The sequence below is a fragment of the Anabas testudineus genome, chromosome 15 (genome assembly GCF_900324465.2).
Source record: "Anabas testudineus chromosome 15, fAnaTes1.2, whole genome shotgun sequence".
Classification (NCBI taxonomy): domain Eukaryota; kingdom Metazoa; phylum Chordata; class Actinopteri; order Anabantiformes; family Anabantidae; genus Anabas; species Anabas testudineus.
The window spans coordinates 5,523,316-5,547,618 of NC_046624.1; the positions used below are offsets into that span (position 1 = coordinate 5,523,316).

Below are 24,303 nucleotides of genomic sequence, written 5' to 3' on the forward strand. Positions count from 1 at the left end.
AAACGGATACAGCACGGAATGAAAATATTTTCTTTTGGCTCACAGTGTAAACACTGAGCAAATAACCTAAAGGATCTCCTGGCAAACACTTCCATCCAGCAGATATTGGACTGTCTGTGCTCATTTTGTTCTCTTTACAGTCCTCAACAACAATCACTGTTTTCAGCACTTAACATACAGAAGACTGGGTTCTTTCTGACTTTGTCGTGAGTCATACTTTTCAGATTTGAATGGCGGACACAAAATATCCATAATAAAATCTATACTTTTGTTAGAACAGAAAAAAGGTAAGCCTATAGACCAGGGGTCACTAACAGGCGGACCGCGGTCCGGATCCGGACCCAGAAGCTGTCCCATACGGACCCGGAGCTACAGACGATACCGAATGTTTCGTTTCCAAATCTCACGTTAAATTTAGACGGCGCAGCTATTGCGATCGTTACGGTAGATATTTAGTGGACACGAGAACGCATTGGCCAATTGAATGCGTGTTAAGCCATCCCACGTGACTTCGCTTAGCCAATCTGTGGATCGTAGGCGGTAAAATTAGCGATTCAACAGTAGATGAGAGAAAGTTCGAGAGAGGAGAGATACAGACGATAGAGAGGAGAGATACAGAGAGGAGAGATACAGACGATAGAGAGGAGAGATACAGACGACAGAGAGGAGAGATACAGACGACAGAGAGGAGAGATACAGACGACAGAGAGGAGAGATACAGACGACAGAGAGGAGAGAGAGACAGACGACAGAGAGGAGAGGGACAGACGACAGAGAGGAGAGAGATACAGACGACAGAGAGGAGAGATACAGACGACAGAGGAGAAAGTTGATAAAAGGACGGTGAGACTGAGAAAGGAAGAGATAAATATAAAAATGTCCAAAAAGAAAAAAGTGGACAGTGAAAATAGAGTTTTTAATCCAGAATGAACAGACTCCTTTCTGTTCATATAACCCACTGAACTAAACCAGTGTCTGATATGTTCAGAAACTGTGGCTCTTATTAAAAGTGCCAATGTCAAACAGCATTATGAGACAAAACATAAAGGTTTTGAACACACATACCCACTGAAATCTGAAGTGCAATCACAGAAAGTTGCTAGTATCAGAGCCCAGTATGACCAGTCCACCAGGATCTTGAGCCACATGCTCAGTTTGATGTTACATAACAATAAATTTGTCAAAAGGTTTTTGAATTGTACTGAATTAATTTGATTTGACAGTCAAGTATTGATTACATGCAGGCTACTTGATAATATATCGCGGTAAATAGTTAGACATTATAATCTTCTGGACCTTTGCTTCCAAAAAAATTGCGTAACCGGACCTCTTTAAATTTTAGTTGAATACCCCTGCTATAGACCTATCTACTGCCAAAAGTCTACACACTGTGATAATAATATTAATGTGACAATTTATCGGTGGAAGTACATTTTGATAAATACAATGATTTGTTTGCTTCCCATGCCACAGCAAAATAGAGTAGAACTCCAAAAACTTAAAACTGTACATTTATGGAGCCTGGAGATACCAGGCAACGAGGAACATCCATCCAAAAAAATACTAAAGGGTTGCACAGGTTCTCTTATATTGACTAGAATATTAATATAATAATAAGAGGCTTTACATGCTGTTTTTTTACTGCACAACATGGGTTATTTGAATATGTCTGCTAACGTGATGTCACGTTACATTATAAAAAGTTACTAAAACAAGAATAATCAATAATCCAAAGCAATTGGGATTCTTCAATGTTCTCTCCATCTCTCATAATAAACCACAGTGTTTAGATGTTTGCTGCCTTTACATGCATAACCTAAGTCAACAAGATCAAAATATTACTTAAATAAAATAAAATATCAGTAGATTGAATCAGTAGTCAACTGTGGATGCACACAGTGTGTTTCCAATGTCTACCAGGGAGCTAGTGATCTGCATATGTATTCATTATTAATAATCACATTATTAAAAATAGCTCTCTGCTGATACTCAAACCTGATGTTTGGAACTTGTAACAGAATGGTAGTAACTTCATTTATGTTAATGATATCAGAAATCGGTAGTTTGTGATTTAGCAGGACAATCCAGAAATTCAGTCAGTTCAAGACATGGCTATCTGAACACTAATCTGCTGCGTGACTCGTAATCAAATTATCAAAACAGCTTAACAGGCAAAGACCTGACTGTCGTTTGCTTGTTCAAATCACCTCCCTGTCAGCTGTCAGCATTTGACTGACTGGTGTTCCACTCTATCCAGTGCTCCTCTACACAAATCAGACGTCTCCTTACAGTAAGTGATGAAACAGCTGCAAAGTGGCTGGTGAGCGCTGTCAGTGGATTGAAACAGCATGCACTAGAAACGTACATGTAATAAAGTTCCCCTATCTAAAAAAATGATTAATAAATTAGTAAGTGTAATATCAACAGTAGCTACTGAATGTTGAGGCTTAGATTTACTCCACTTACTGATGTTTAGACTTTATTAAATGATTAAGACAAAATAGTTAAAACAGTAATAAAATCAAATAAACCCAGCTTTAATGGCTGTCCAACAAGTCTGCAGAGCACATAGGTCATAAAGAGCAATCAAGCAGAAAGCACACACACACACACACACACTCATACACATACACACACAATTGCCAACACCTAAAACTTCTTGTGCCATTCATCTGTGGTGCAGAACCCGGAGACAGAGGCAGTAGATAAACCGCTGAGTCCATCTCCAGATGATCTGCTCTCCATTATTTCTATTTCCTTTGCCATTGTGCTTTATAAAAAATGTTGACAGTTTATATTAACTTCAGCATCCATGGATCTCTGCTGATGACAGCGCACTAAATTATAAGTGGGAGAGAACGCCCCTCCCTCCCGCTCACATGCATCTTACTGTAGGTAAAATCCTCCGACAGTTGGGCTTATTACTCTGACAGTGGCCCTGAGGGTGCAGGGAATTTATCTGGCCATTAAAAACAGTCCATGGAAGACATTTACATGAAGCTACATTATGACTCTCTATGACCTTCATTAGTGTGTTAGTGTGTGTGCTGCATAGTCTTAGAGTCTCACGTTATGGATTTGAGCTTTTAATCATTCTTTTTTATTCTCATTAAGGCTTTTTGGAGGAGTTTTTCTTTATTCACTTTAAGGGTCTAAGGACAGGACAGACAGAGCTCAAAATGAGTTTATACTGGTAGAAATACAGAGATGTACCCACCTCTGAAGTGGTAAAAAAAAGCCCTTAAGAAATATTCAATATCTGTGTTATAATAATCGAACTGAAACCCAGGCTTTGTTTTTACTACCTCTGGTGTGTGAGGCACAGAAAGTAATTAATGTGTTCTGAGTAATGTTGGTGAGAGCCACATTTCTTTCTCTCTCAAAATTCCCCTGTGTGCCGGCAGGAAACAATAAAGAAGCGTGTTTGGCTGCTCAGTTTGCTTTGTTAAAATGAATAATGGATAGATTTGTGTCATTCCTCGAGGCAAAAGTCATTTTATGATTAACCTGCAAACCAGACCCCGTGGAATGCCGCGGCTCATCTCTAATGTCACACTATTAACTTTACATTTTTGTCTTGATTTCCTCACAGGCAATTTCATTCCTTACCCCACTGGCGGTGATATTTGTTGTGAAGATAATTCAGAGGACGGACAAGACAGAGATCAAAGAGGCATGTTTAGGTACGTGCAGCCAATTACTCTAAATGTCATGAAATTGCCTATGAGACTTCCAAAACGGACTCAGTTTGTATTGCAGTTGCTTCACTCGCTGCATTTGCTGGATTTGTTTTTAATTTTCTTTAATATCTTTCATCTTTCCCAAGTTCCACCTGGAAGCAGGAGCTAATTGGTCACCTACACGTACTTTATGTGCAGATCTTTCAACTCTGCGAAGTACAGTTGCAATCAAAATGGCCCCGCACGAGTTAATTCTAATCACAGCAGCCGTGCGTATTTACATTCATTTTAAAATGTCGTGCTATTTGTTTAATTCTCCGACAACATCTGGGTAAGTCTCTCACACTGGGTTTCTCCCCCCCCGTTTGCCATTTCCCCCTGGGTCGAGAGTCTTGCTGAGGCTTTGGCACATCACAGAGCATTAAGAAAGTTTAACACAAATCCAATTAAAGAGACACACAGAGATGGATCTGGTGGAGATTGGGTGGCTCTGTGCGCCGGTGCAGAGATTACAGTGCTATGTAGAACCTAACAGCTCCATTACCGCCTGCGGAGAGGAACTTGCACGATGCTTTACGGGCGTGCAGGAAAACAACATCACTCGGAAGAACAAAGAAGTAGGAAGCTCGTTACTCTGACAAGTTGATACATGATCATGGTTTTGAATGTTGCTTTGAAACAGTGCTGCACCTCTAGACCTAACGAGATCAAAAAAGATGTTTCTCTGCTGGGTGTGAAGTTAAAACGTAGCTTATCTTCAACTACCTACAGACCTATTTATTCCAAACCAATACTGAAGAAAATTAAACTAAAACTCAAAGACACACATTAAAACTGAGGTTATACTAATGATACTAAACATATTGCATTTATTGTTTGATACTGTGCGATCACATTTCCTTTTTTATTTGTCTTTGGAGCAAAACAAAACAAACATATAAACAAAAAAACTAATATAATTTTGTAATGTTGTCCAATAACTTTTTATGATTTCCAAACTCCTGCAGCTTTATTGTATGGTGATAAATCAGTCAGGATATAATGAATCCATTGTGGAAGTTTGAATTTCTTTTCTAAACGACAACACTTTGAGATTCGGCAGTGATCACTTTATGTTTTGGTCAGAAAAGCTGTGGTCTGAATGTGAATCTCAGGAAACACTGAAGTTTCATTGTTCGGTGTGTGTTGAGGGAGTTATTTTTCAGTTAGTGATTCAGTTTCACAGTTGTCACTATTAGCTTTAATCCATCCTGCAGGAATGTACAGTACTATTCACCTGCTCTGTCAATGAATAGCAAACATCAGGAAGGGGTTCAGACAGTAGTGGGTGACCGGAGGCATTAGCACAATGCTCGTGCAGCACAGAGCCAGTCGTTAAAGAGAGTGAAGCAGGTTGAATACACTATGGGGAGGAGTGCAGCATCAGCAGGTGTATGTGTAGCTGGCTTCAAGAAGGGCCAATCACATCAGCTCCTTTTGTACCCTTTTAAAGTAGCAGATGTGAGGCAAGGCCTGGCTGAATTGAAGGCACATAGTTACAGAGCACATATACTGTACAGTCTACTGCAATTACTGTACACTACCCCGAAGCCTTTGAGATATGCTGTAATAGTTTATTACTCTGATTTTAATTAACTGATTTGACTGATGCCAGCACAAAATTAAGAAATACTTCAATGACCATCAGAAAACACACCAAGCTAGAGCTGAGAGAATATAGCTGGAGACATATTTTGAAGCCCTGGGTGGGTCTGAGGCGTCCTCATACTGAGGAGGATCTGACAAAGGGAATACTTTCTAATTTAATGTCCCATTTATGAACTGGTCAAATGGAACATGTCTCGTTCCTTTGTCTCATTTCATCTGTTCTGCACAAGGTTTGCTTAAATTAACGAGCTGTTAAATAACATTGACACTGTGCTCCTCTCAGCAGCTCGGCAAGATAATACATTTGATCGCTGGCAACGTGGGGTGAATTCAATTGGCCTGCAGACTACTGGGATTAACCTGTGAGGGCAGGCACTCTGTCTAATGATGAGCCCTGGTGGTTTGCTTCCTTGCTAATTAAATGAACCTATAGTTACAGTGTAATGCCTACCTGTACTCCTCCTGTTTCTTATTACCACAATCCAACTGAAATAGTACTGTAATTGCTTCTCATGCAGACAGGCTCTAAGTAAGTGTGATCAATTTGTTATCACTTCTGTGCAGATATTTTCTGAACCTTTTCTTCCAATTAAATATGTGATTGACATTTGCCATCACAATACACAGTCTGCACAGCTTCTGGATTTGTTTTGTTGAGGCATTTTTTGTTATCCTGACTCTATGGGTGACAGCATTGAACTGTCTGTTCCCCAGTCTGATCCCAGATAAACTGTAAATTGAGACTTTGAAATCCACAGTGTCCAGTGGATAAATGCTCGACTATACAGACCCCCTTGATGTTTCCCTAGTGCCGCCATGAGCTTCACATAGCTTTCAGTTTAGTCTTTCAACAACTCTTGCATTGATTTTCAAGGAATTTGATTCCCCTCTGGTGTTTTTTGTGTTTAGTGTTATTTAGAAAATGATAACAAATTTCAACATGCAGTTAGAAAATACAAGCTCAAAGCATCACTGTGCTGAAATACTGCCTCACAGATCTGCTAACTGGGCTACACATTCTTAGCAGATGTTGAATCATTCACATGCAACTCGCTCTATGACAGGTGAGCAATAGAATTATTGAGGTGAACCACCGCGGAGCAGTAATGCAAGATCAGAGCTCTATTTTATTTGGCTGCGAAAAGGATATGATCACAACAAGTCAAGCTTTATACCATAGGTGTTGGGACATTTGGCCAGCCCTCAGCTCTTCAGGATAGAGTGGCAAAGCATTATGCCATTACTATAAATGTCCTCACAAACATAGAAGTCCAAGCATGCAGTCCGTAGTTTAAAATTTATAAAAAGCTATTTCACTCACTAAAACCATCTGGCCAGCTGCATGGGAAATTCCCATGATCCTAATTTTTCGTAAAAGATGTCAGAAGAGTGGGTAACCTGCCAGAACATGTAGTGATTGCTTCACCACAGCATCACTCTTCCTATAAATGTATATCTGTATGAACTCTGCCTGTGTTATCAGACCACAGAGCAATGTACGTAAGATGCTTATACGTCCTTGTGTGTCAATCTTCCTTCTTTAGCTGTGTCCCTAGCTCTTGCCCTGAATGGAGTCTTCACAAATACCATCAAGTTGATTGTTGGCAGGTAAGCTAATTAACTGGAAGCATCTTATTCTAAATGTGAACATGCAGATGACATTTTTAAACTCCGGCTTACTCGCTTCATGGTTGTTGAATAGTTTGATGAGTGAATGACACTCCCTCCTCAGAAACCCTTTTTTTTTTTATATGCTTTCATGTCCAGACCCAGGCCTGATTATTTCCAGCGCTGTTTCCCAGATGGACAAATGAATGTGAAGATGTTGTGCACCGGCGAGCCGGATCTTGTCTCGGAGGGACGTAAGAGCTTCCCCAGCAGCCATTCCTCCTGTGAGTATCGGTCGCAAGCAGATCTCTGCCAGCACTTGTGAGACAATGTAACAAGAAGATAGTAGAAGTCACACAGTGACTCATTAAAACTGCACATATCTGTAACCATTCATTCAGTTTGATCTCGATCTGAGCAACATTTCACGCACGTATAAAATATCAGTGTGTGCCAACTGGGTGCCTACAAGGTGTTTACTTCACATTTCAAACTGATGATCTTGTTGCCGCCTCTCTTCAAAGGTAATTACAACACGTAGCAATGAGCTCATTCAATTTACACATCTCCAGGCGGCTTGTTGAGGTGCTTATGGGTTTGGTTGATTGATTCAAGCATATTCAATCTTGTTGACTTGGTGTAAGGGTGAGTGTCGAATGCACACTCACTGCCTCAGCTGCCTCAGACTTCCTGCTGTGTTCAGCTGTACAGACCGATGTGGAGCACCGGACATCTTTTTGACCATATTGCTTTCCGAGCTGTTATCACTTATCACAGCGTTTCAAATAACTCAAATGTTTTTTTTTTTTTCTGTTGTCCAGCAGCTAAATGTTAAGTGGTGCACATGTAGTTTTTGACTTGGGCTTCACTATTGTGATATAAACCCCATTATATGGTGCATCTGACATGTAAAAAGATGAGTCTTTAAAAACATTGTTTTAAATTTTTCTCTCTCTCTTGCTCGAATGACCAGCAGTAAAATGCTGCCAGTCACATCGCACTGATCCTCCTGCTCCATCTATTATGCAAAAAGAAAACTGCCCCGACTGTGGCACACTTGACATTTATATCGTTTGCTTTTGTTTAAGATTCTTGTCATGTTTCCACTCTGCACTGTACATGTAGATTCATGTTTAACTGTGTCACTGAATTGAATAGAATTCAGAAATATTACTGAATAAATTATAGTTTTTCCTTTTTTTTCTCTAAATCTCATATTCTATTCTAATTAAAGTGAAAATATTAACTGTGCGTTCCGTAACAAGTCCTGTTGTGAGGGTGAATGGCGTGTGCTTGTTCTAGACAGGCATTGCTTGTGAAATGGTTTATGAATGTGCTTAATTACCAATCTGCTGAGTGCGACTGTTTCACACAACTCTGTGCAGGACAAATCAAATTAATTGGTCTTTCTGTGATACAATAACAAGCAAGGTACCTTATACTGGTAGAGATGGCATAGACGGTTTGCATTGATGTCAAAGAAGTCTGTAATTTCAGAGTCCAGTCTGATTTAAAATTGATGTTTTGCTGCAATAATGAAGCTATGGGCTTCTCAGACACCTGCTTTAAGAAAGAAATGCTTTGAAGTGCTCGCTGTGTCCCATTAGAAACAGCAGAAAGGGACAGTGCTGTGTAATTCACCGCAGCACTGTGTATAGATTACATTAATCTGCACAGCAGTTTTAATAGCCTTATGTTGTTGTGCTATGTGCGAGAAAGTGATTGAGAGAACTGTGCAGCGGGAACACAGGGAGCACCCATATGCCCGCGCATCTAGAGAGCAGAAGAAATCCAATTTCCTGTCTGTGTCCCTTTTCACCAGGATAACACTGGTTAGACCATGAATAAGTTACAGAGCTTTTAACCAGATTAATGTGGGAATGGCCTGAAAATAGGGGACATAGACTATAGGCGAAAGAAACTCTTTGTCCTCTGCATTTAAACATTAAATGATCTGCACATTAAAGACATAATCCAAAATAATCCATTAGAATCAGCCAGGACAAAAATATAAATATACATCAGCCGTCAGTGTTTGATGTCAGCTATTTTTTAAAGCACCCAAACTATTATTACATTTCAAAGTTTTTCAAGCCTCTCAGGTTGTCTGTAATTAGATTTCTTTTCTTCACCTCACAGCAAAGTAACGGCGTTAACAGAAACTAGAAGAGACAGGTCCTAGGAAGAGAAAAACAAACAGATAAATACAAACTCCGCCAAACCCACTCCACTAATATACACGCGGGCCCTAAAGTATTAGCTCTAAATTGTCTCCTTATTCAAATTCATCTAGCGATCTCCCCCTGTGTATATCTAATCGTGAACATTAGATATGATCAATTAATATGCACTTTAAAAAACCATCTGCCATCTTTACCATCTACATTCCCTCCAATACTTAAATGAATCCTGTGAGACAGACCTAATCATGTCTGTGAATCTCCACATTGCGTCTTTCACTTACACAAAACTGTCTGTAATAAATTACTCACAGCTTGTAACGTCTAACATATTGGTTCAGTATCTAGAGACAACTGCAGAGCTACAGTGTGCTCTTGTATGTTTATTACTCACTCATACATCAATTATACAACGCTAATAATGCGTTCCCGTTGGGCTTTTGTATACTAATTGTATGTTAAACCATTAAGACAGCCTCAGGGTCCAAGTGAATGGTTAATATTCATTATTTCTGGTCAGATCTGTGGCCCACTGGTCCCTGCCAGGGGTCACAGGTCAGAACAGGAGGGAGATGAAGTGCTAAAGGCTGGGAGATGGAGAATGTAACTAGTAGGTAGTTGAGTTAAATACAGAAACAGAAATAGAGAGGTGACTGCTAAAGAGACCAACAACAGCAAAAATAATTATATTTACTAGATATTTACGCTTTAAAACGTGTCCTGGGCTCAAAAACCACACAAGGTTAAGCAGAGCTACTTCTATTATCACCCATTCAGATTTCTATTAGTCTTCTTTATTGTGCTGTTCACTAGAACTATTTCCCTGCTTAGTAAGACACGATGTTAATGAAGCAACAAAAGACTAGAAACTAAATGTTGTTAACACTATTCAGAGCATCACTGAATCATTTTAATTAATCCTTAGGGGAAAACCAATGCCTGGAACAAGATTTCCACCCATTCTTCAATGTCATCGTGCTGTCAAGCATGTGTAGTCTTTTTAAAATCCACCCAAAGATTTTTTATATAGGTTTAATTAAAGGGACTATGAGGGTCATCCCAACCTCAGTGGCTGCAACAACATCCCAAAGCATGACAGATCCACCCCCATGCTGATCAAAAAGCAACGTGTCCAGTGAGTCTATTTTAATTTCATCAGTCCACAGCAGTGCATCAGGCTTACATATTCTGTTGCACATCTCTAACACTGGATTTTATGTTGTGGATGCAGTTAAAGTTTTTTTTTTTGACAGGCTGATTCATGAAAACCTTGTTTGTGCAAGCAGAAAGTAGTGTATCTAACTCAATCCAAGCTGGTTATGCTGGGAATGTCTTTACATCTTGTACGACAGCCTCTTGTAGATGCCGTTAATACAGTCACACATGCCTCTGCTGTCAAACTGACGATTGTTGATTGAATTATATTTATTTATTTATGGTTTCATTTTCTCTCAGTGAAGGTTTGATAAGCCTTCATAACACAGTACACACACAGATGGTGGCAAGAAAAAGAGTTAGCCGCTTAGGCAATGGCACTACATTTACACATGAATCTGTCTTCTGACTGATCAGATCTTCATCTAAGTGAATGAGCTGAAGTTGTGATCATATAATGTTCAATAATTAATAAACTATGTATTTTAACTGATAATGTAAAAATGATTGTTCCCATCCCTTCTGAATGGCCTGCATCATCACAGTTTAGGCTGTAAAGAGTGAACTCCGTGGGCCACGACATGAATAAAAACCTGACTCGAGTCAGGAGGTAACAAACCTGGAACTCAGATAATTAAACACAACTGGGGGTGTGGGTTAGTAGCTGTAATTTATAAAAACACACATTTCAATTCAGAATACTTGTCTGAAACACAAAAGACACAAGAACATGCGAAAGATCAAACATGAGAAACAAGTGAAGCATTAAACTTTGACAATGTCAGGGGACAATGTGGTTTATTAAACCCCAGCTGCTTAAAAGTCGGGACACTGAGTAAAATCTGCATAAAACCAGAATGCAGTGATTTGTAAATCATAAACCAACAATTTATTTACAATAGAACACAGAAAATACATCAAATGTTGGAACCATTTTAAGACTAAACTAAGGAGACCAGTAGCTTTTGACAACAGTCCTGTGTCACTGTCTTGGTTTTGACCAAATATTTTCAATTAATGAAAGGTCTGGACTGCAGACTCAGACTCTTCTACTATGAAGCCATGCCCTTGTAAAATCTGTCTGAGCTGTTTCGTGTCTGGCAACCAGTGCTGTCCAAATGTTACGGCGCAAATGTGCAGTGGGCAGAATCACACAGGCTAAAACAGAAACAGACGTTCGGCACTAGAACCGACATTTTTAAAGTGCTTACAGGCTGTAGCGCTGCTGTCTGAGAAGCCGGTATGTCTGCTCTGAAAGTTTCTTCTTTCCTTGTCAGATTTGCGAGTTGTTATCTCAGTGCGGCCGTGTTTACACAAATCACTCCCCATTTTCTAACCCATTCTTCTAAAAAGCTCAATCCGACTTGGCTCCTCTACACTTGCAGCGTCACAACAAACCTAATGCTTGTTTGAAGATGAGAAAAGTCATTGCAATGCACTCATCATTCTCATTAGTCCTCTTTGTTTTGTCTCAGGAGACTCCCTTTTCAAGGCTTTTAAACTGGATTCATTACCTTGATGTTTTTCCTTCCTCTCTGTCCTCTGGCTTTTTGGGGACCCCCGCTGACTCCTCGTCTCCGCGTCCTTCAGTGCTTAGTTTTCTGCGCCTAGTATTCATTGCATACAGTAGCTCTGCTGCTGCACGAAGTGGTCTGGTTAATTATGATAGCTTTAAATGTCCTGTGCAGCAGGACATGCAGCATTTCAATTAGTAAAATCCTCGAGATATTGACTCAACAAGTCATGTTTGAATACATACAGTATGGAAGTATGCTGTACCACTTGTCTTGTCTTAAGAAATGTACTTGGTTTCGATGGCAAATCTTTTCACATCTGTGTGTTTCAGTTCTAAAACTGGTCAATAGGCCATCAGAGAAGTTTGACTGTAGATTGTATACAGTTCCAGTTTATAGTTCATATTTTTTCCCACTTACATTGCCTTTAGAGCCCCAAAATGAGCGTAAATTGTAGGTTAAAGTGGATCTTAGCAGGTTTTTAGTCTCTGATAACTGACAATGAAGAAGCAGATGTGATAACTTTTTTATTAAAGGATATTCAAAACTCAGAACTCAGCTTCAAGACTGATGAAAGGAACATATCAGACCTGTCTTAGCTTCCTTGCACTGACTTCCAGTATGTTTTAGGATAGATTTTATTAATAACTTTTAAAGCCCTGCATGCCCTTTCCCTCAGCTATATATCCCAGCTGTTAAAGCCTTATGAACCGCCTCATAGCCTGAGATCCTCTGGTAGACATCTGTATGTCCCTGGTGTAACAATGCAGTTAGAGTCCCCAAACTCTGGAATGATTTACCTGAGGAAATAAGATCAGCTGACTCAGTAACATGGTTTAAATCTCTCCTTAAACCACACCTCTACCAGCAAACCTTTCCTGATCTCCTCTAAACAGGGATGACTCCTCATTTAGGACGACTTCCTATTAACTTTGATGATTGTGACTGAGTTTCCTTCATCTATGTTTTTTAGTTGTTGTAAATTTAGTTTTTTTTGTTTTATTGTTTGTTGTTTATTGTTTCCCGCACTCCAACCGGTCGATGCAGATTTGTTGGGCTACGTGTGTTCTTTGTTTTATATGTAAAGCACTTTGTAACACATGTTTATAAAAGTGCTCTATAAATACATTTATTATTATTATTATTTATTATATATCCTCAGCTTCACCATCTTGACTGTGAATCTGTGGCTTCCTCTGAGCCAAACACGTTTCACACTACTTAAAACTCTGACTGTGTAAATGTGTTCACCCACTGAGGTTATGTTGACCTGTGCGGGATGTTTGTCTGCCTTCCTCTCAAACCATGTTTGGCCAAACTCCAGCTCCCATCACTCTGAATGAAAAATCATATTAGGTAATAGCGATGAAGTGGGTCTATTTGTTTTGTCTTCTGCCTTCACTGAGACTTGAAATTTAGATGATGACTTTCTCAAGTCAATCAAAACAAATCAGAACGTTGTGAAAATGTTCCGACTGCAGACGCCGTTACGGGTTCATAGATATATTGGTTGTTTCTTATCAAATGAGTAATGTGATTATCTTAGCTAGGGTAAGAGTACTGTTATTGTTATTATTATTTTAATGAGGGCTGAAAGTCCCATCTAACATGGTGAACATTATACAATACCTACCACACCTGTGACCTTCTAAAACCAATGATGTAACACCATCATCTGCATAAATAAGCAAAAGCATTCACATATATTCTCCTAGAAGGATTATTTCTGCATAGGGATCCACACATTATGCTGCAGTCTATTTTTCAAGCCTGTGTCTTGTTCCCCATGTTACAAAACCACGTGAGTTGGATGTGTCGGCTGTGTAGCAGCCAGAAAAGATACAGCACGTGATGAATACCTTTGAGGAAACCCAACAAAATAAGACCCACATTAGATTCAGCCTGTTAAATGCAATCAAGCAAACATTATATTTCTCATTTTTGAAGTGGGCGACATTGTATAACTATTTAAAAAACACCAGCTGTTTAAAATATTGGACTAAAATCCTTATTGGAGCCACCTTATGCTCCCTGACTGCAGGGTAGCCACTGAGACAGCTGGACTTTTTGCCTCTGCCTCTTCTTTCTGCCATTCTTCCTCTCTCTCTACAGGCTACACACGTGTCCCAACATCCTTAGTATTCCTGGCAAGTTTTTGGGTTGAGTGACAAATGGGCAGCTGATGGTTGTTGATTGGTCCTGTGTGACCCACTGCGGCAGTAAACTAATGAACCTGTCTCTGCATCACCTTGTATGGCACTGTCACTAATTATTGATTCTCATAATTAGACCCATCATCAACTAAGACGGAGACCTCCTTCAGCACAGCACAATCAGCAGCTCGGTTACATTTGTTTCTCAAACACCTTTAATTGTCACTGTCCAGAGAGACGCCCAGCAAACATGATAGAAACATACGGTGGCAAGAAAAGAATTTCTGCATGAATTAGTCATAAAATGTGATTTGATCTTTATATAAGTCAAGAGTATTAACAAATAGAATGTGTATATGTATATATGTATGTATATGTATATGCATGTAAAGATATGTATATATATGTATGTATATGTGTACTGCATGTATTACACTATCATTTCTGCATATACCTCGAGATGTGGTATCATTTCAGTCTGAGAGCTCTGTCTCTTATCTTTGTTAGGCATTTGTTAGGAAGTATTTGCATAACCACTCTTTGGGAACCTAATTTTGGACTGTGTATTGGTTCAGAGATGCACGCTGACGCCACAAACACTCTCCACTTTGCAGGAGTGTGTGCACATTGCTAAATAAGTCTCCTCTGGTGTGTGGGTTGTGCTTTGAATAGCTGTGTAGAAGAGGCTTTCTGTTTGCCTTCGCCTGCTCTCAGGCACCTGTCGGACACAGCGACGTAGTACAAAAGTATTTACCTAACCGGCTGAAGTTCTTTCCCTCAGTAAACTTAGCTGCCGGTGGGTGGCAACGGACAAGCTTTGAAACTCCTGCCTGCATACTTTATTTAGTTTTTCATCTAAAATGTTTTGTTGTCACACTACATTGTCCAATTCAGGGTTTATTTTATTATTTCCCACTGTGATCTGTTGCAAACGTGTCCATTTTGTAGCGTAAATGGTTTTTACACTGAGACGTGGTCACAGTTTATGTCTACACTGATGATTCGCCACTGATTGTGAACGTGATGTTAAATCTTCACCCACCTCTTTCTCTTTGTCTGCCCACTAGTTGCGTTCTCTGGCCTTGGCTTCACCTCCTTCTACCTGGCAGGGAAGCTGCAGTGTTTCACGGATCAGGGTCGGGGGCGGAGCTGGCGTCTCTGTGCCATGGTGCTGCCTCTCTACAGCGCTATGATGATTGCTCTGTCCCGCACCTGCGACTACAAACACCACTGGCAAGGTCTGCCTTAACATGAATATCATTTTTCTGTATTCATTACAATCACTTAAAAAAGAAAAACGCTGTTCTTGGCGTAAAGTTAAATCTGCTTGTGTCGTCTTCAGATGAATAAGAAGTGGAAGCAGCAGTCTGTTTCAATCACACCTGGCTTAAGGCGCTTTTGTAATTATTACAGATAAAGCAGACGTTGGGTGATGCTCATTTCAAGCAGCTGTACTGCTGTGGTCATGCAATTTTTTTTTACTTAATCAGCATTGCTGATGAATTGAGGAAGCGCCCCAAAAAACATAAGGATGTACTATAAATCGGGTTGGACAGCTTGCTCTGCCCAGCAAACACAAAACTGTGACTGAGGCTGGTTTATACCAGCCATAGCATGATGGTGGGTTTTGATTTCCTGAAAACTGAGTGATAACAGTGAGGTAGCATTTAATTTAGCAGCCTGGGAAGAAAATTATAATTATGAGCTTCAGTCTTTTTGTATCTGTTCTAAACGAACTGGAGAGAAACTAGGAGGGACAGAGGGAAGGGAATTCATACGGTATGTGGGTGAGGTGTGGGAGAGAATATGTGGCAATATGATGACAGCTCTGTTGTATGGTGTTAATTAGTTTTAGAAAGCCATATGCTCCTGCAGAGTAGGGCAGCTAAATAAACAACTCTTTTAACAACCAGGATTTATTTACCCTAAAAGAGCAACACATACAGTTAGAGTCCAGCGGACCACTTCCTCAGCCCTCTTGGTATTCAACGCTACACTTTTCTCCTGCCGCTCCCCAGCAGACTGTACATTAACAGCATTGGTGCAGCCTATTAAAGTTGAGGGGGCCCCCAATCTGCAGTGAGTGTAAACAAAGCTGGGAGCTCCCATTAGCCTGACTGCTGAGCCATGCGTGATGGATACTAATATTCTCACCATCCTTTTGCACTTTAAGGTGAGCTCCATCCTCCGGAGGGACAGACTGAGCTTCCAATCACTTTCCGTATGAGGCGACCAAACTAAGAATCATTTGACAGAGCTGATGAAGTGTTTAGAAAGCAAGCTCGTGCATTGTTTTTAAATGATGGAACTGATGTGAATTTTCTTTCACCCAGACATAAAAAATTAAATAAAATAAAGGGAGATCTATAGAAAAAATATAATTTTGATCTACCATTCCCTTGCAGCCTTTTTGCTCTATACATAACAAGCGGCACTTAACATTCACTATGGCAGTGTGATATTATATGATGTATTGTAGCGTAAATGGGGCCAGGCACAATAGCAAACTTTTCAACACAGATGACAAAGTGACAGAGACTGCACCGCCGAAGGTACAGTAAGTGCTCAGTGGAACAGATTGATCACTGTGCTTTTCAGTTGAACCTGTAGACTAAGCAGCCATGATGCGTGCTCACTGAAACACTTTAGCACACACGCTGATGTCTTATTAGGTGTGCTGGTTCTAAGAGCAGGTGTTACCTCTCCTCCTCCACGTATGCTAAAATTAACCACCTGTACATCCATAACTTCAAATGTATGTGTTTTTCTGGCTTTGCAGACGCCTTTGTTGGAGGAGTGATCGGGTTGCTGTTTGCGTACATCTGCTACCGCCAGCACTACCCACCCTTTATGCACATGGACTGCCACCTGCCTTATGCCAGTCTGGCTGCTGCCGCCCACTCACCTTCGCATCCCCAGGATGACCCGCAGCCCACTGACAATGCCACCACTCTTCCCCTGGAGGGTTTGACTGAAGGGCCAGTATGACTAGTGGCCACCACCGAGACTTCCCTCAACACCCTTACCAAGCCACTGAGCCCACCTCCCCATTCCCAGTGATTGACTGGCTCTTGTATACATTCCAGTGGACAGTAATACTCCATATTATCACCTCCATACAGTCTCGGTGACACCTACATTCTTTTCTGTTTATTTTATTTTATTTATTTATTTATATCTGGTTCTTGCTCAGCAGCCGTGAAAGTCTATATTTAGATATGATGTATGAGAAGAATGTACGAATATAGGACATGGCCGCTGAGAGGGAAGAGAGAAAATGAAAACCAGAGGAAGAAAGTCTCACTAATGGCAGTGAGGGAAGATGAAACTGTTGCCAGCCTTTTGCTTAGAGAGAGATGTGGTTGACACGTTGTTTTATGCCTGAATATACATAATGTTTGGTCAAAGGATTGAGGCAGTTGGGGGGACCATGAGAAATCCCATGAAATGTCACAGCAATCAAACCAGCAAATTAAACCAATTAAACAATTTATTTGTATGTTAGATGTCAATTTAGAAGTCAATTCAAAACCTGTGCCAGAAATCCAGTGATGTTCTGAGTATTAAAGTTCGAGTTGACATATTTGCCACATTTGGTTGAGGTACTAATTTAAATGAATGTCTTTTGCTTTAAATAATTTTTGTTTGTCCATAGAAACATAATTATAAATATAGATCCAATACTCATACTTATTTTCCATTATTCCACCATTCTCTTGGGCTTGTGCAGTACCTGAGTGCAATCCTGAAAACTGCCCCTTCCTCATTCCTCTTCTCCACCTTGTCACTATGTTTCTCACACACCCTGCATCTAGCCCGTTCCCAGAGGTTGTCCTGGGACGTGGTCCCAGACTGTAGCTCAATGAGAGCAATCAATTACAGGCATGTGGGAATAATGTGCTGGAAGTATGTGTGGACAGGCACAAATTCCAATCTGAGCCTGCATTAATCCTCATTAGGAGAGGTCAGCTGCTGCTGCTTATGAGGACATTAGGACTATATGACGTGCCCCACTGACAGCCCGTGCATTGTAAATGGCTTTCAGCCCACTGTAGCTCCACAGATAGACAATCTAGCATTCAGCAGATGACAAGCGTGAAGCCAGGACAGCAATTTTGATATATTATTCATCCATTACTGTTCTATTATTTAATATATTTTTTTCAGGCTTAATTTAGAGACACGTTACAATGACGCAGACACCAAAGACTTTTTTTTTTTTTTTGTGCCATGTTACAGCTTATTAAGAGAGATGACACAGATCGGTGGTTCCTTATCATCAGCACGCTATCTTTTGCAGGTTTTGTTAGAAAATGATCATTTTGTTGTCTTGGTTACTGCCTTTTATTTGCCATTGCTGTGACATTAATGGAAAGGTGCAGTCTCTGCTCACTTGCACTGAAATGCAAGTGGGGAAAACAGGAGACGTGAAAGAGGCAGCAAGAGAAATGTGATCTAGAATTTTATTATCTTGTCAGGATGCGATTAAGGCTGTTTTTGCATTTGTCTGTATTCACTGTCAAAAGACCAGACATGTTTTTTTTTTGTTTTTTTTTGCAGACAGCATCAGTCGATACAGCCTCACCTTCAGCTGCTGTTCGCTTCATTCTGGGCACAGCTTGGCTCGTGGCACAGGAGCAGACAATAAAAGCTTCTCTTTCTTCGTTTAAACAAATTAAGTATCTGTCACTAATGCAACCCATGGGCAGCTTCTTCAAACTCGCGCGCATGTGTGTGTGAGTGTGTTTGTGTGTGTGTGTGTGTGTGTGTGTGTGTGTGTGTGTGTGTACAGGTTTTGATCATGGCCTATCCCACACTGATGCAATACAAAATGAAACTTTACAGAGAGTGGCATCCGCACGAGGTTCTCGACTCTGCACTTCAGACACTTTGTGACGGGACTTGACAAGACTCTGAGAGTTGACTGGAGAGAAACTTGTTACCTTATTGGTTCCACAGAGACATACAGTACAGACCTGGAGATCTGGGAACTGTAAGATTTGGACATCTTGACACAAATTTAAAGATAAAACGATTGTGCCACAAATGCATTACGCACCACAGGACTGCATTAACCTGACTTGGCAGAGTAAACTTTGTATTTTGTCGTTTACTTTTCTTCTATTAGATGGTGCACTGTACATGTTGTTCAGAAAGTCTGTAAGAGTAGCTTTGTTACGTTGATGATTTATTTTCCCACTCTCCTTCAAATCATTCCATAATTTGTTTTCATTTGGTGCTATAGATACTTTTGTAGCAGTGGACGTAACTTTTGACATGAAAGTCATTTTCTACAGAAAAAGAAAAAAGAGATTTCAATACATCTTTTTCAAATCAAGTGCTCAAGGGCAACCAGTGCTGTGCTGTTTTCTTTTTCTTTTTTTAGTCGTTTCCCCTTCCCAAGGACTGAAGGGATACAAGTAACTAAAGAACAGTAAAGAATAATGAAATTATTATCAATTTAAATGAATAGATGTCTGAAGAAAAAACGAGTGTAAGATGTAAGAATTTTTGTTCATGGCATGCCAGTTCTATCTGTGAGAAAAGGCTGTTTTCTATGACTCCGCATGTCTTGCCTTGAGAATTCTTTGAGCCGTGTTTTGCTGTTTATATACTTTATGAAGCCTACAATAAAGGACTGCAGCTGTGTGAAATTATGTCCATGAAGAAAACAAAGGAGCCTAATGTATCTTGTTTAAGTGTAATCACTGGAGCCTGCGTTTGGAGTCAGCACATCATTAGAAACAAATGTCGGCTTGATGATGTTTATATATATATATATAAAAAAAAAAAAATCCAACCTGTAATCAGATCATAGGTGTTACTATTCCTCATTATATGCAAATGAACAATCCTACATCGTGCTACAGCCGGCATTCGAATGAGCTTTCTCCCAAGTTCATTTCAGTGAATTTATACTTCTGTGAGTCGAGTGTGTGCGCGTGGATGTAACTTTGTTCTAAGTGCGTGTTGTGCTTTTCTGGATCATTTGTGTTGCACTATTGTTTTAGGGCGTTTCCAATAAATGTGTGTATGCTTAAGACTGCCTGTTGCTTTTCATGTCAGTGCAATCTAATCAGGCTGCTGGCAAGGGCAGGTCCTGAGAAGAATGAGGATGGTTTCGAAGTAATTTGTTTCAATAAAGGGCAGAGACGAACATCATTTCTTAATATTTTAAGCCAGTTATTAATCCCACTAATATGAGCTTGCAGGTTAAAAGGAATAAAAAAAAAGTACAGATAATTATAATGCAATAATATCATATTCATTAGTTTGAAGTGTGGTATAACTAAAGAGTACTTTAATTATTTTTGACCTAATACTTTTGTACTTGTACCTAATTAATGATCACTGTAAATTCTCATTCAGGAATGTTTGTGGAATCAACAATCAGTATTTTTAATAAAGTTAACCTAAATATCAAGGATTTATATTTTTAAACTAACATTTTGAGTCTTTTAACTTAAAATTAAGACTGTTAATGAATTTATTAGTGTTCACTCAACTGGTTAAATTAGGTTTTTAAAAAAATACAAAATTAATTAGCATATTAGACTTCCCAGCATGCATTTGTTGAGTTAATGCTCAACAAGTTAAACTTTACAGAGTTGTGAATGCAGAACATTTACAGAATATTTACAATGTAGATGAATTTATTTATTCATAGCCAGGGGATCAGCAAAGTCAGAGATTGGTCTTCTGGGAACCTCTCAATGTCTGAAAATTCCCAGCAAACAGACGAGTCTAAACCACACTGCCATTCATACATTCATACATGGACGTGTCGCTAGCAGGGCTAAGAAAATTAAACTTTTAATTTTGTTTAATGCACCTGACACCATATGAGATAATTAAAAAGTAGCAGGCTAATATTTATATAGAGTATGAATTACTGAAAAGCCAAAGAGCTCATTATTCATCTATGACTGGAGTCAGCAGCGCTGCCCCAGTGCACCCTGCACTGACACGTGTGCTGGTTCCCAATCACCACGTGCCATTTGCAACAGTGTTTATAAATACTGGCTGGCAAAAAGAAGCTAGATTAAAGCAGATATTAATCACCAAACAGAGTGGAACAAAATGCAAAGTACTAAATATGAAGGACTGAAAGCCAGTATCTGTCATTTGTAATTTTAAAATCTAGTTCAAGATTGGTGCACTTTAACCTTGCACTCAATTTGATTTTAAATTGCACTTGCAGGAATTCATCACTTAAGTTACTTCTCACTCCAAGTATCTTGTAAATTTTCTCCCTCTGCACTTTCAAAACTGCACATAACACAATTTGACATAAATTCAGTAGTTCCACTTTTTAAATTCCCAAATGAATCATGGAGTCTTTTAACCCTCGTGGCCTTGTTACTCATGAAAATGATTCTCTCTGAATAACAAGACAAAGACACTACAGATCAATAAGGTTGCTGCTCCCAGACATCTGGCCTCTTCACTACACTGATAAGCCATTGTGATTATGTGTCTTCTTCAAAGCTTATTAAAGTGTGCTGACATTTGTAAAGAGCAGACGGCCTCGAGGTAGCCGGGGGTAAAAGAAAGACAGAGAGAAAAACTGTTTCAAACACAAACTTTGCTGATAGAAAACTTTTAAGTGATGTGTGATGTCTGCTAATGACCCATCCAATCTCACCCAGGAGTGCTGCAGTAGACACTTCTTTACCAAGTGGAGAGAGCCTTGTGCAACCTTAAAGAGCCTGGCTGCACCTCAGTCTGGACACTGTGTGGTTCCAAGTATTTCTTCTATTAAGTGACATCATTTAGAGAGTACATCATCTCATGCAGCTTTATCTGTGATTTAAAGTAACTGTAGCAGCATCTTCCTGCGTCTGCAACAGAAAATAAGAACACAGCATAATGTAAGAGAGTTGTACTGAGAGTTGATGCTCCTGCTTTATATGGGAAATACAGGATTATGCATACTTTCAAGGCACACCGAGCCCCGAGACAGTAAAACACTAATTACACAGACAGCCTTTGTTTCTCCTCAGCAACTCTCACTCTGTCCAAAAATAAAAATAAAGCGCTCATTTAGCAACAAAGAGCAGACTCTTACACATTTGTTTGCTTTTAGAAATAGAAGCAAAGGTTTGCTTTCAGTGTAAGAATGATTAGATTGCTCGGTTAAAGGCTGAGTATGTCATGCCTTAATACATTGTACCTTATTTTCCTGTCAAGAGAAGCTTCCCGATGAGCAGCGCCATTATGACAGTTGAATCAACCTGGATCGAATGCATCAACAGCCAGCTGGCATCTAATATCACTTCACATTGCAATACCCTTCAAGACGCTGTACAGAACAGTAAATCCCAGTCAAAGGAGTACTCAAAGTGAGATTCATAAACCTTTGGTTACACTACCTCACCGCATCACGAGGAAACAGAGACTGCTGCCGTACTAATTAAAGATTTTGTTGATGCTGACAAGATACTGATCAGTGGCAGGCGTCAGACCAGGAAAAAACACAAAACCTGTTTTGGATTGAAATTCTAATTTAAATTGTTTTCATGCAGTTCTAACTGTGATAGTGTGTCAGAGCTCCATTAACAGTAACAGTACCGTAATGCTTCTCCCACTCACCCATCCTATCAATCACACAGACGTGTTTAAACACGTATTCAACTTTAAATTTGTGAGATATTATTTTTCCATTAAGACTTATCTTAGCGCATCAAACACTACTCTGTCCAACATAAGCCTTTTTGGGAACAACCCAGGTGAATGAGAAGACGTTATTATATTAATATTTATCCAGCAAATACAATGTGTCACACATACAGATGAAAAAAAATACAGCCATGTAACACAACAGTGTCTGACGTCTCAATTCGCTGCTCACAAAAGACCGATGTGTACACATGAAGAACTAAGTCAGTGGATGAGGGTGTGACACAGCTTGAGTTTTCCACAGAGCTTCTACAGCTGTCCAGGCAGAGTAGAGCTCCCTGCGATAAGTAAACTTATCTGTTAAATTTTGCATAAACGTTTTTGAATTTATTTCCCAAAGCTGTCACAATGAAGCAGCTGCGTGTTAGTAGTTAAACTGTACTGACGGGGTTTGTCTGCTAAATGTTTTTTCTTACAGCTCACGCTTTTAATAAAATACCTGGCATTGATCAGGTTTGTCACGATCGCTTCAGACCCATTTGGAGTTACAGGAGAGAGGAAGGGATTTTTTCTTTTTCTCAAAGTTTCTCTTGCATTTTAAATAATTAACACCCTTTCTCTCCTATGTTTCTAATTTGGTATTACTTCTTCGAAGACATTGCTGAATAATTGTTAGATTGTGAAGCAAGTGGCAAATAGAGGAATAATCACACTGGATCATCATTAATGGAACAGCCAAGAAATGTGAGAGTCATGTTAGAAATCTCATCCATGGAGTTTGAACCATTATTAAGAAAAACAAAATGTGTTTTTGCATAATTAAAAGAAAAAGTGGATATGACTTTCACACATCTAGATTTCTTAATAACTTTCTGATGCATGGTTTGTGCTTTTTGTGACGAGCTTGTCACTAAAAATATTTGATTCACGTCTTTAAATAAGCTGCAGATGCTGATTTTCACTGGAGATTTTGTAAAACTCTGCTGATGTGTTTGGTGACTGGCATGATGTCATCTAGAAGCAAATAGATCACGTGCAGCTATGTTAAAAACTGTAGCGTCCTCATGGATAATATCTAATCTTATTGTTAAAACTGCACATACAGTATGTGAGGTGGTGTGCACGACGAACCTCCAACTCTGCATGACTCACAGTCCAAGTGGAAGCTGACGTTCATAATAGATCAATAGCAGTGAACAGGCTGCTGTAGATGTACCTTTCATGCTCGTGTAGATTCCTCAGGGTGCTGTGCTACATCGCAGGTGATTTCTGTCATGTCTGCCTCATTAATACGCAAACCACAATCCTGTCAAAGTGCAACATTCAGTATAACCCTCATCGAGGGGTCTAGGGGATTGTTGTCAAAGTAGGCAGGCTCGCTGTCTCATTTCCTAAAAGCAGGGTACAGTGGCCCACTCACAGTAAGAAATTGATCCACGTCATTCAGAAACAAGGCGCACTCAAGAGTTAGCTGAGGACAAACATACTTGATTAGGAAAATGGAGGCTTTTTCACAAGGGAATGTTGTTAATGAATTATGAGAAGGAGTTTGAGAACTTTGTGAACTTCTATTTTCTGGTGCACATTCAACTTTAACTCACTCTGTTGGATACTGAAAAGCCTTCTCATTCTGTGCTGTGTATAGATAGATGCTTTAACATCTGCGGTGTGCTTTGATAATGTCTTTTGAGAAATAATCATTCCCGTCTTCTGCCCCTTTAACATTGTTTGCTTCTTAAATAACTAT

General features: G+C 39.6%; 1 protein-coding gene across 1 annotated transcript in view; it reads left to right on the forward strand.

Moving 5' to 3' along the window:
* Positions 1 to 16,925, forward strand: part of plpp4 (phospholipid phosphatase 4) — a 35,284-nt gene extending 18,359 nt beyond the window's left edge. The window contains exons 3-7 of the mRNA XM_026355949.1: positions 3,593 to 3,683; positions 6,872 to 6,935; positions 7,095 to 7,219; positions 15,005 to 15,175; positions 16,717 to 16,925. Of these exons, the coding sequence (XP_026211734.1) occupies positions 3,593 to 3,683; positions 6,872 to 6,935; positions 7,095 to 7,219; positions 15,005 to 15,175; positions 16,717 to 16,925 (660 nt within the window). The remainder of the gene's footprint in view (positions 1 to 3,592; positions 3,684 to 6,871; positions 6,936 to 7,094; positions 7,220 to 15,004; positions 15,176 to 16,716) is intronic.
* The last annotated feature ends 7,378 nt before the right edge of the window (positions 16,926 to 24,303 follow it).